The sequence below is a fragment of the Daphnia magna genome, linkage group LG4 (assembly GCF_020631705.1).
Source record: "Daphnia magna isolate NIES linkage group LG4, ASM2063170v1.1, whole genome shotgun sequence".
Taxonomy (NCBI): domain Eukaryota; kingdom Metazoa; phylum Arthropoda; class Branchiopoda; order Diplostraca; family Daphniidae; genus Daphnia; species Daphnia magna.
This window is the reverse complement of record NC_059185.1, coordinates 1,209,504-1,222,057: the sequence shown is the minus strand read 5'-3', so window position 1 is coordinate 1,222,057 and position 12,554 is coordinate 1,209,504. Positions and strand designations below refer to the sequence as shown.

The 12,554-nt window shown below is 38.5% G+C and overlaps 4 protein-coding genes across 5 annotated transcripts; 1 reads left to right on the top strand and 3 right to left on the bottom strand.

Annotated features, from left to right (window-relative positions):
* Positions 1–759: 759 nt before the first annotated feature.
* On the top strand, positions 760–2,195 carry LOC116921373 (mediator of RNA polymerase II transcription subunit 4). Its single transcript, XM_032927650.2, has 5 exons — positions 760–978; positions 1,128–1,242; positions 1,303–1,422; positions 1,482–1,653; positions 1,721–2,195. Exons 1-5 carry the CDS (start codon positions 911–913, stop codon positions 2,020–2,022), a joined length of 777 nt encoding a protein of 258 aa, XP_032783541.1. The 5' UTR covers positions 760–910; the 3' UTR covers positions 2,023–2,195.
* A 59-nt stretch (positions 2,196–2,254) lies between these two features.
* LOC116921374 (beta carbonic anhydrase 1) lies at positions 2,255–3,821 on the bottom strand. The gene is made up of 6 exons (XM_032927651.2): positions 3,400–3,821; positions 3,258–3,342; positions 3,057–3,196; positions 2,760–2,999; positions 2,612–2,697; positions 2,255–2,548 (listed from the first exon to the last, which is right to left on the bottom strand). The coding sequence occupies exons 1-6, from the start codon at positions 3,490–3,492 to the stop codon at positions 2,425–2,427; spliced, it is 768 nt and encodes a 255-aa protein (XP_032783542.1). The 5' UTR covers positions 3,493–3,821; the 3' UTR covers positions 2,255–2,424.
* Positions 3,822–3,975: 154 nt separating this feature from the next.
* LOC116921370 (zinc finger protein 235) lies at positions 3,976–6,243 on the bottom strand. 2 transcript variants are annotated; one of them, XM_032927646.2, is made up of 7 exons: positions 5,958–6,243; positions 5,685–5,894; positions 5,502–5,618; positions 5,293–5,435; positions 5,122–5,212; positions 4,943–5,041; positions 3,976–4,871 (listed from the first exon to the last, which is right to left on the bottom strand). In XM_032927646.2, exons 1-7 carry the CDS (start codon positions 6,099–6,101, stop codon positions 4,089–4,091), a joined length of 1,587 nt encoding a protein of 528 aa, XP_032783537.2. In that variant the 5' UTR covers positions 6,102–6,243; the 3' UTR covers positions 3,976–4,088. The 2 variants fall into 2 exon arrangements, with proteins under 2 accessions (XP_032783537.2, XP_032783538.2); XM_032927647.2 differs by having other exon boundaries at positions 5,122–5,191; positions 5,958–6,242.
* A 4,702-nt stretch (positions 6,244–10,945) lies between these two features.
* LOC116921381 lies at positions 10,946–12,427 on the bottom strand. The gene is made up of 4 exons (XM_032927660.2): positions 12,192–12,427; positions 11,667–11,784; positions 11,411–11,587; positions 10,946–11,353 (listed from the first exon to the last, which is right to left on the bottom strand). The coding sequence occupies exons 1-4, from the start codon at positions 12,306–12,308 to the stop codon at positions 11,190–11,192; spliced, it is 576 nt and encodes a 191-aa protein (XP_032783551.2). The 5' UTR covers positions 12,309–12,427; the 3' UTR covers positions 10,946–11,189.
* Between the last annotated feature and the right edge of the window lie 127 nt (positions 12,428–12,554).

Genomic DNA, 12,554 nt, shown 5'->3' with positions numbered 1-12,554 from the left:
GAAAATATAACTATAGACCAAGATCGGATGCTGAGTTGCCACCGCTGAATTCCGACCTGCGGTATTTTTCCTCTCGGGCCCTATAGGAGGGAAATGAAAAATAATATATTTAATTAAGTTGTAGTTAGTTTTATTACAAAATCTTTTGGAATCGTGTACTATACCTCTGTGCTGATATAATACAAACAATTTTATCTCCAAAAAAGCTGTTATTTTTCCAGGAAACTTTTTGAAAGGTACTTGTTTACAATGTACCGTAGCAGACGTAAAGTGATTGACTGTGACTAGTGACTGTAGTGTCAAACTGTTTTCGTTTTTTATGTCATGAGTAGTGTAGTTTGTGATGTCGGTAATGAGTTATTTGACACAATTAGTCTTTTTCAGTTATCTGATTATGCTAAAGGACTTATTCATAAGGAAACAGAAATTTACTTAGAAAAACGTCTGCTTCTTGTTCTACAGTTGTAATACGGGGAGGGGGGTGTTGTGGAAAGGTAAACAAGTACCTTTCAAAAAGTTTCCTGGAAAAATAACAGCTTTTTTGGAGATAAAATTTTTTGTATTATATCAGCACAGAGGTATAGTACACGATTCCAAAAGATTTTGTAATAAAACTAACTACAACTTAATTAAATATATTATTTTTCATTTCCCTCCTATAGGGCCCGAGAGGACAAATACCGCAGGTCGGAATTCAGCCTTGGCAACTCAGCATCCGATCTTGGTCTATACAAAAATTATCGGATATGACAACAAAGCTTTCTTTATTGTTGTTATAGTTGATGTCTAGGATTACGAAGCAATGTTTCATTGCTCTTAAAATTGCTCTTAAATCTGAGTTGAGATCCAATTTCGATTCGAAAAACAGAAAATTTAGGAGTATATAACCTTTAATATCCTCAAATAAGCCATGACTTCCCACAAGAGCACAAGAGAGGTTTTACTTACTTGCATCGATGACATAGAAATCATCGCCAAGTAAGTTATTTCTCAGTTGAATTGTCATTAATCGTTAATTTGTTTGCCTTGTAAACCGAGTATTTCCATAATTCACTTAAAAAATTACTGTCGGCGTGAACCTTCTCTCTCATCTCTTTGGTACCAGCTTAAATTTTATTTTATTCCAGAGAGCTTTTAGACAACTTGATAGCTCAAAAGCAGCAGAAACCTGTGAGTGCTGAACATTCTCAACTTGTAGAATTAGTTCTTCAGAAAGACACAGATCTGAAAGCAACATTGAAGGTTAATACATTTTTTTTTTGTATAGCATGCTATTTATGTTAGTAATGATTATTTATAAAGCTGGCAGAAGAACAAGGTGTTTTGCAGCAAAAAGTGGTTGCTTTAGAGACAGAAGTTGAAAGGCATGACATTGAGATACGGAATCTTCAAAAACAGCTCAAAGAAGCAGAACAGTTACTGGTAAATAAATTTTTCTATTGGTCATTCTGCTGAAATATTATTTCTTTTCCTTACATTAGGCAACTGCAATATTTCAGGCCAAACAAAAGCTTCAAGCCATTGCCAAGGCGAACAGCAGACCGGTAAACTCGGAGGAGTTGATCAAATTTGCCCACAGAATATCGGCATCCAACGCTGTGTGTGCTCCACTAAATTGGCAACAGGGGGATTTACGCAGGCCATATCCAACAGGTTGGACAAAATTTCAGGATCGTTGTTTTACTGATAATTTTACGTCTTATTTATGGCTGATCTGTAGATATCGAAATGCGGCTAGGGTTTTTGGGTCGCCTCGGCGAAATGAATGTCAATGGGCATATAAGTTTCCCTGAGCTATTGCACCGCCCCAATCATTCCATGCAGCAGGGATCTTCCGTTCCCAACTCTCAGGCAGGCACCTACAGTTGGTTGTCTCAAAATGACCTACAGATGCCTGGTTTGTCTGTCTCACACCTGGGTGTGGGGGGTGGAATGGATCATAAAACTCCCAAAAAGGAAAATGAAGATGTGGACGTGATGTCCACGGATTCAAGTAGCAGTTCGTCTTCGGATTCTCAATAAAAGAATTGAGCGAAGAACAAAATTTTGCGTCGTGCAAAATTATTTATAATTCTTGGTCTCGCAATTTTGTTATCAAGCTGTTCAGTTTGGTTTTTTTTCATCTTTGTTCTTCGTAACAGATTAAATCCATTTCAACGTTTACCTGAACAAAGCCGTGGAACAGTCCGCCAGTATTTTGTGGTACTTGATATATTTTTTTTAACTCAATTTCTTTGAATCAGAGCTGGAAGAGTTATATAATGATTATTTATTTTTTTCCCTTTAACTATTTACAAAATAGCTTTACGAATAACGAAATCTGAAACTCAACCCATAAAACTTCTTTGGGATGTGCGTCATCTTAAAATAAATCTAATTTTTAACCGCTCGAGGATCGTATCCCGGGTGGGCATTTTTTAAAGGTTAAACAAAATATTCGCGTATTTCGTCCAACAAGTAGTCGGACGTGTCTTCACTGATTTCCACGAACCGTTTTTGCTTCCGGCTGAAAACGTAGATATCACCGGTGTAAATGTCGAACCACAACCTGTTTAGTTATAAGAATTGTGTTAAATATTACTTGTTAGGTTTCAATATGTATTATAAATACGCGTGTAGGTGCACTCGTCCCGAATTTATGGCACTTTGGATGAAGCTATAGCTGGCAATGTGTTGAAGCTGTTGCAATGTATTGAGCTAGAAACAGTAATTTTTTTTATTATTAAAGGAAATATTTTTCAATTGTAAGATTATTCTACCTGTGACAGCTTATCTGTAAGGCTAAATTTATTGTCAGGATCAATGTAGGCAACAAATTGCCTGAATGGTCCATCCATTGGAAAAGTTAATGGCTCTTGAAAACCATGCATCTCTAACCTCTCAAATTTGGTTAAAGAACTGCTGCCATGACGGTGAAGCCAAGCCTTAAGTGGAGATCTTTCTAAGGTCCTCATATTAGTCTCAATTCCCTTTTTAAAACTATATAAGAGATTCATGGCCTAGAAAAAATGATGAGTCATTATGTTTATCTATAACTTGAGAGATATATGTCTGACCTTGCAATCTGAGTGTCCACAAACAACCATGTGCTTTACATTATTAACAATGCACCCCAACTCCAAGGCTGCTGGTTCGGTGGTGGCTGAATCAACCCCATAAAGTCTTGAATGAGGAACCAGGTTGCCAGCATTTCTAACTTGTGTTCAAAATGCATGGAAATATAGAAAAATTACCTGAATGTATTAGTTTTACCTTACCTATAAACATATCACCAACATCTGTTTGTGTAAATCGGGTGGGAAGCATTCTGCTGTCCATACATGTGAAAAACACAGCTTTAGGCTAAATAGTTGGCCAGATTTATTATGAGAACAAGGAAGAGAAAATATATTATTTTACCTCGGGTCGATCAGCAACTTGCTTAAATTGCTCTACCATCTCAGCTCGGTATGTTTTCCTGTATTTAAGGATACCTTTTAATATTTTGTCCATTGTTATTCGGTCTCCAACTGTGGAATGTCGAAGAGAATCAACACACGACGTGAAATCACGAATCAGACTGGGAGCGTATGTTTGTTTGTTGAAGGTCTAATCGTTAGTATTTGCGGTATTTGTTTAACATCTAGACACCAGAAAGATACAACTAGTTGCCATGTGGTTGGCAGATATTCTTTTCGTCGGCTTGGATTGATGATGCCTGTTGCTTGATGCCAAAAACTCTAAGACAAAGATAGATTCGTTTTGCCCATGGCATTGGGTTTCGCCTTTCGGCATTTGCAAAATTTTGGCTTCTAAATTTCTCTGCTAATTGAAGATATTTTGCGAAATTGTTAATTTGTTTCTTCATCTTTTACGGAATTTGACGACAGGCGGCGCCTTCCAAAGACTTGGTACTCCTATTATGTTCGAATGAGATTCCAACCTGAATTCTAACATACCTGGCACTGGCAAACACGGAAAAATCACAACAAAATATAGAAAAGTAGCACGTCCCATGGTGCGTGATGCTTTTATTTAAGTTTTATTTTACGAATTTATACGACGCAGTTTAACAGATGACTGAGCGGATGAGATTCGACTCCTGCATACTAGTTCAATTCCTCGAGAGTTTGACCAAACACTTCTCGCATTGCATAATCTGCTGGATGTGTTTTTTTCGTGTGTTCTGTCATGTCTGCTTCTTGCTGGCAAAAAAATTTACAAAGAGAACAGGTTTTCCTAGACAAACACTCGGAAACGTGTGAACCCAACTTTTTCTTCGAATAGAATTTCTTCGAACAATTAGCGCACTGGTATTGCAGAGCAGCAGTAGCATCATGGGTGCGGGCGTGTGATTGAAGGTTGGAGCGCCTCGAGAAAGTTTTATCGCAAATCGAACACGTGAAAGGTTTGGCCTTTTCATGCAATGACATGTGATTTTTAAAAACATCTATGCGTTGGAAGGTTGTCGTCGGAATGCAGATGTCACATGTATATACTGACTTGGCCCTCTGATGGCTGTTTTTCAAATGAACTTTCAGCTGGATAGGGTTAGCAAAGCACTTGGTGCATTCCGAGCACCCTAGAGACTGAGATGAATCACACGGGTCGGTAGTTTCAGACGGAGGATGCTTCAATGCCTTGTGGTAACTCAGTCCATCGAGGCTACGATAACCCTTTCCACACGCCTCACATAAATAACTGGATGCCTCGTCGTGAATCCTTAAGTGACGCCTGAGATCTTGAGGCCGTTTGAATAACTTTCCGCAGGTAGAACAGCTTTTCTCTGCCTTAGACACTTTATGTGCAACAGCTCGATGGTCCAGTTCAATGCCATTTTTCAACATCTTTCCAATTTCGTCACGTTCTTTACTGGACTGTGTCCTTGATTTCTATAGAATGATAAAGTAGAATTAGATAGGGGTGCTCTTACAGGCTATTCCTGGAGAAAAACAATACTCACGCTTCCAAAGATATTAGAGTCACCTTTCAAAGAAATCAGTTCTTTCACCAAATCGCAGATCGTTTCCCATTGCATATGGAGACGTCCATTAGTTGACAGCTGCCCTTGTTGTACATTAAATAATGAGGTAGTTTAAGGGGGGGAAATATAATTAAACACCTTAATGCTTATCAATTTACCTTTATGAGAATTGAATGTGCAAGTTCTAATTTGAACTGCCAAGTAAGTTTGGTACCTGCAGGCTTATTCCTATTATTTACAACAAGAACTCTATTGCACCTCATGTATTTTCCCCCTTTTTTAAAGTAACTTTTATAGACATTAAAAGTAAAATTTAGTCTACTTCTCACATTTTGGACACCAAACCAGTTTCTACTGTTGTGTCTTTGATAAGTGGACGAATTTCATTAAATTTAGGATGGTTTTTGTCTCCAATGAGTTTGTAAATTACATTTTCACTTGTGGAAACAAAGCAACCTATTTGCCTTAATCTCTGAAAAATAAGCACAAGTATAAATTTCAATAGCTATTTAAAGACAACACAGTGAAATTATCTCACCTCCAGGGCTAGCAACCTGTCTTCTTGAGTTCGGGAAGTTGTGGCATCAGCAACAATGTGCACTGTGATACCACTGCTTATTAAATCCATTGCAGTTTGCTCAACACATACATGTGCCTGTTTTGAAAACATACAAAAGTATAATGAGAGAAGCAACAAGCAACAAGAAGATGGTTGGTGTACCTCAACTCCAAAAAGAATAGCACATTTCAATTGCCCACCACATGATGTTTTTATAATGTTCTCAACTTCAGGGATAACCATACTAAACTTTGTTTTAGGGATTATACCAAGTGCATGTTGAATGTCAATTTCACTGACAGTTCTTCCTAATCCCTGCGGATATTGTTCAGTTACTATAAGTGGTATGCCTAATATTTTGGTTGATTCCACCTAAAAAAAATAGAAATAATGTTAGATTCAACATAAATAATCAACACCAAACAAGCAACTGACTAGTTTTTTGGCATTCGACACCACTTCCGAAAAGTGGAGCATCGCTGGACGGAACTTCTCTTGCAAATCACACAAGAAGACCGCAGTTTTGTCTACCGGTATTTTGCCGATTTTTAGAATTTCTTCGTCGCTCCTTGAAGCCATGGCAAACTTTTTACACCTATACTAGTCTCTTGGTATAAATATAAATAAAATTTTATCTTCACACAATCAAAGGTTCGATCACAATCTCAAAATTCCATTCAGGTAACCAGACGAAGTTCAAAAGGCTACTGCGAATCTGCGATGTTGCTTTGGTTTTAACTTTTAAGTGAAAAAAGTAAGGAGCCATATGAAACTATGTGTTAAATTTAACTTTACTTAACGAATATATTGGCTTAAAAGACTATAAAATATCTTGAAATGCTATAAAATAGAAATTTTAAATGCATAATGCATCTGTGAATAAATGAGGCAACGGTGTTAGCCACATGAATAATTTTCTATGCAAAACACTTTTTTTTCAAAGTAGTTTAAAACGAGACTTGGTGTCGATGCAGTCGGTCACATTTATGCAGATTTGCTGATCCCCCTGACTGAGTGGTATCATTTACAAAACTGTCCACTGAAATTATCGACTGTTGCCTTTGCATTTTTTAGTATTAGATTTTACTATTCAGGTTGTGAAATTGATAGTCGTCTTGTAGAAGAATTGCGAATAATTTGATGGAAAAAGAATGGCCGATATCCCATCTTCGGTCAAAAAATGGGATCCAAAATTTGCTTGCTTCTTCCTACAGAAGTTTATAGATTCTAAATTGTTGTTAAATGAAAATACTGCTGTGGGTGCAGTTGATCAACTGAAAAATCTCTCAAAATGTTTTGTCGAAGAAGCTATCAACCCTAACATAAATCATCAGCTGAGCTCGGTGGATGAAGAACTTCTGGAGCAGCAATGGTTGAAAATAATGAGCTATGAAAACAGTAAACTTCTTCCATCTTCAGTGCTATCATTGTCCAAAAATACCACTAAGCTGAAGGTAAAATTTGAACAGAAGGTCCTATATAAAGTTTCTTTCTTAATATTTTGTGAATTTAGACTTGCTTGGTGAATATAGGCACCTACATTATGTTCAAAAATGACCGTCGCTTTAGTGACCTTGAATTCGCCGTGAACATTCTGTCGTTGACGCTTGGAACTGTACGCGCTTGCCTCCAGGACGAGTTGACTGAAGAAGCAGAAAGACTTCTGAAACTTGCTTCTCAATCAATCCGACCTCGATTGAACGATGAGACTGTTTATGATTTTGATGCGACACCCACGATAGAGCTGGCAAAGAAATTTGAACTTTGCTGTAGTTCACTCTTCGTCTACCACGTGCTTGCCCTCTACAGGCAGAACCAGTACAGTGAGATGTTGATGCTGTTGGGAAGTATAAAAGAGCAAGATTCGGTAAAATTTGGCTTTGATCAAACAAATGCACTTTCTCGAATATGTTTTGGTGTTGGGCATGAAATGTTCTATCGAGGAGAGTTTGAAGGAGCCATTGTCTGGTTGAAGTTTGCCCACTCATTTGGTAGGACTTTGCCTGAAAAATAAGAAAATGTCCTTTCAAAACAAGTCTTTATATTTTAGGAAAACCGATTTTATGTGAGCATCTTCAAGACGATTGCGAGGACGACTCCCTAACGCTACTGGCAGCCTGCTACATGCAAATTGATATCACAGAACATTGGCACAAAATTATTGAAATACTAGACTATTCAGGTAACGAAATTTTTCGGGTAAATTTCGTGGCTGTATTCAATAGTTTTTGTATTAAGATGATACTACTGCGAACTTGGAACTAAGATTACAAACACTTCTTGTCAGAGGAAAGGATATTCATTTAGTTGAACAGAGTGTTCGAAAATACCTTGCGCTGAAGTACCGGGAAGATGGCGGAAAAATCTCAGTCAAAATTGCTGCTAATCAAGTATTACTGTTTTTGCATTCATCGTTATATTCATTAAATACGCTTATGCTTGTGCGTGGTTTTCAGTTGTTTGGCTTGATAGAAAAACAAACAAATCTCCCCTTTCTAATTCAAATTCTCAGCAACATTCCCTGGAGAGGTAATCAAACAACCGATAAAGATGATTCCAAAAATGATTGGTCCTATGTCGAAAGCATCAAGTGGATTTGTGCCAAATATGCCGCACGTTACTTCTTGGCCGAAGAGCAAACGGATAAACTGTTTGAAATGCTTTGTGAACTTCAGCATTGGAATGATGAAAATGGTAAATTGGTTATGTGCATTGAAGAATTTTTCACTTTCCTAATGTTTTTATTATTTCAGTGGATGATGAGTTGATACGTGGTGTCTTATACATCACCGAAGGCATAGCTTTACGGCTTATTAACGAAGAAGGCAATGTGGAGGCTTGCCTGCGATGGTACGAAGTCATCGTCCAATTTGCAAATCGTCATGGTAACCTCAACCAATAATGTACTTGTCGTATTCCTATCTATAAAGACATCTGTTTTAGGAATTGATTCAATGGTTACATGGAACGCGATTTCCTGTCTCCTCCAACTTCCACACGAAGCAGGATACCAAAGGGCGGTAAAGCTATCGGCCATGATTCCAGAATACGATTCTTGGGCTGACCAGGACCTGCTTTGTATTCGGTTACAAATGGCATTACGAGGGCAAGAATATGATAAAGCACAACAGATTATCTCCGATTTTGGTAACTTTTTTAAAATAATCTTTCACGTGCAGTGCTACGCTAAAACCTTGTTTTTAAAACGGAAACAGGAAACGAGAGTAACGATTGGAATAAAATCCAGAAAGCTATAAGTCGTAGCGCATCGATTGCCAGGGACAACGGGTTCTTTGATCAAATGCTCAACTTCCTCGAGAACGCAGTACAAAATTGCAAAACTTTTTTCCTGAAGGCCATTTTACTGCGCTTTGTTTTACGGTACTTTGATGACGTTTTATAGAAAAAGAATAATCACTTAACATTACTTCATTATAATAAGATTCCAAATAGAATTGCTACATAAACAGGAAGACAATAAAGAAAATGTGCTAACAAATATACTTTCCACCATCACGACCGCCTATTCTACCACCCTGGAAGCCCGGACAGACGACCACTTCCTCGTTGGCAAGTGTACAATGCATACCGTGATTTTTTGATTTTTTAAATTAATTTTTTTCTTTATTTCTTCGAATACTTGGTTATCTGGGTGCAATCCTCGTGCCGGTAGAAATAAGAACCTGGTTTGCTAGAACAGCGTGGAATTTGGGGCGTATTGGAAACAAAGAATCGGCTTATTTTCGTCATCATCTTTTTAAGCTGTCTAGCCAATTTTTCGCTTTGGTTGGTTTCGAAGATTATGATCGATCGCAAAACAATGTTTTTATCGTATTGAATCTTAAAAGGAGCCGTGTTGGATGAAAGAGATGAAAAATGCTATGGTGAAAGCGATAGAAGCCGCCTTCGATTTTGGTCCTAAACGTAAGCGAATCTCGTATGTACGCATTCTTGAATCTGCTCTTGATGTTGTAAACGACTTCTATCAACATGCAAAGGGATTCGAATACGTTCAATTAATTCAGCTAATGGAAATTCATGCGTTGGTAAGTATTGGCTATTTTTATGTTATTAATTTTGTGTATGCTTTATTATTCATTTTCTTTTGTCTCAACAGTGTGAGTTGGCAAAAGACTGGCAAAAGGTTGAAAAGCTATGTCAGAACTACATGGAAGATAAAGATAAAGATGTCAAACTGAAACACGATGCCGACTTCTTTGTTAGCCTGGCGTCGATCTTAATCAGCACCAAAGATGCCAAGATTTGTGAAGCCGTCACGAACGAGTGCATAGATGACACATTCGAGAGGAAAAAATTGTCCGCACACCAGCAAATACGTTTGACGAGTTTAGCTGCTTCTAGTCTGGAAAAGGCCATCGATCTATCAATGTCATCTGGGACTCCCCCTTCAATGAAGATAATTATTCTCCACTATCGATGGTATGCGTGTTTTTTTTTTTTATTTCTCTTTATGTGTCGCTTTGGAATGCCGTGCATTCGAAGTCGTCATTTTAATTTTTTAAGCCTACGTATTTAAGAAAAGCAATTCAAAACTAGAATCAGAGTTTCTCCCATTACAGGATGGTTGATGTCTTGTTCAACTCTAGTACCGTTCGAGAGCTGTCTACCCTGAAGGAACATATATTATTGCTGGACAAACTAGCGCCGTGGTTGCGGTCGACCGACATTCCGTTTCCCGAAGTATACGAACATTTTATGTGTGAAAACCGACCAAGACCTTGTTATAACTGTCATGATTTTCGTACATCTGTCATAGATTTACTGGATTTTTAAGAAGATTTGGAATTGCACTCTACTTTGCCCGGACCAGAACTTCAAACGAGAAATAGCAAGGTGGATGTTCATTTTTGGAAAGTCATAAACTTTATGAAAGTGATTTTTTTATTGCCTTACTACTTTCGTTTTTCTCACTTCTAGGTGGCTGAGAGAGAGCTTTAAACAATCGCCTCACTACCCGAAGTTGATGGATTTGTTTCAACAGCAATTTGACTACGTGTCTTCTCTGAAACCGTGATGTGTCCCGGTAAGATTGGTGCCTTTTTTTGTTCTTTTTCCCCTATCATTTTTTTTCTTCTTCGTTCCAATAGAATTAAGTTATACGTTCAACAATTTAGTTTGCGTCTAATCATACGGGTGGCAGACAACGACCCACACGCCTCGTACAGTTTCTATAATTGAGTGAGGATCAGGTTACAAGCTCAGGATGTGCACTTGACATACAGCATCCTACCCTGAAAATCGGTTTAAAAATGACAATTTCAGCTACGCGCTCTTGTTTCTAGACGTTTTTCAAAGCTTGCAGGGTATCATATTCCACTTTCAAGTCGCGCATTATTCCCGTCTCGCCAAAACCACATGGGGAGTCACATAAAAATAGCATTAGTACTAGCATGGCTGCACAGTTTCTGCCTGAAATTCTTTTATTTTCCGAAAGGGTGGGAGGAGGGTAAAAGAACATCCCAGCGGCCAGAAAATAGGGCGGAAAAACCAATTTATAATTATTGACGGATGGGTGGGAAACGGGTTTTCAATCCCGGCGGAAGTATTTGTTCTTTCGGTGCGTGCCACGCAACGCACAACTCGCAGCCAATTAGCCATTGCCTGATTTGCAATACTGTTTGTTGATGACTACTGAAAAACCTATCTTCATCGATTGCTGTACAGCTGCCGAAGCTCAGTCAAATCGCTCAATCGTTGATGGTTGTCACCTTCTGCTGCCAACGGTCGGGAGGGCACTCGAACTTGCACCGGCTTCCGATAATGAGATTTGATCGGTGGCGATGGAGATCGAATCGCAAATGAACGGTGATCTAACGATGACGGATCATTAGAGTGATGGGCGAACGATTCACAGTCGAACAACATACCAGTATTGAGATTAGAAGTCATTCCAAAGTCATCAGTCTCTTCTCGTCTCCGTCTCTGCAATTCTTCCTCTTTTCTTTGTTTATGTTCAGCGAGCTGTTGATCGAGAATGCGGTGGTATTCTTCTTGTTTCTTTTTGCGCTCGACTGCGTCGCTATGGTCTGAATTTCTCACTCCGTCTGATATTTTGAAAGAATGTTGAAACTTTTGGGTAAAGTAGTATTTGTTTATGTTATTGTGTAGTGGAGTGGTACATACCTGCAGGTTGTTCAGAGAAACTTATTTTCTCTTGATCAAATTGCCCAGATTTTGATGGAACTGTTATTTTTGATTTTTCCTTGGATGCAGCTAACGGAGAAGAAGAATCATGCTGCTCCTATTAAGTCACATCAAGAGGAAAGGTTTTGAAATATTTGTACATGAATTTAGACATATGTGACATCAGACTAGTTGAGAGATACCACATCATGTGGTTTCAGCGGTTTCTACATTTAATATCTGTTATCTTGATACACCTGTCAGAAGGGAAATGGGGGTGACAGCTAGCTACTGCAATGAGGAATAACCTGTCAGCAAGTATACAACTTTCCAGTTGAATGATTAACAGTGGAGAGCGAAAGATGTGCATAACACAGTTTTTCGGGGGTTGCTTACGTATGATTTTGGGTGTACGTCGTCCCGGTAAAGTGAACACGGCACAACGAAACAAATCTGATGGGATGTATTTTCTTTGTCTGGGACCCTTTAACGTTACGTTAAACATCTCGTAAAACCTGAACCGACCTGTTGTCTGTCATCTGTCGTATTGACATGAGTCGAGTAAAGTTCACGTTTTTCTTCGGCTAATTTCACCTTGTAATCCTCGATAAACTTTCCAAGCCAATCGTCGTCGCCCAACATTTTATGAAACTACGTAACGTATTTTTACTTAATTTCAGAGTACCAAAAACTCGTGTACGCCGCGGTATTTAAAGTAATTAATCCAACCGTCACTTTTTGTTGCTATAAAAAAAAGGTCTAGACTAAGATGCCACCTAGCGATTAGAATGGGAAGATGATGTCAAATTCGTTGGTTCGAATATTTCGCCCTGAGGCAACGAAGGCGCTGCATGTTCCAAGGACGGATACGGAGGGGGAGGGCAAACA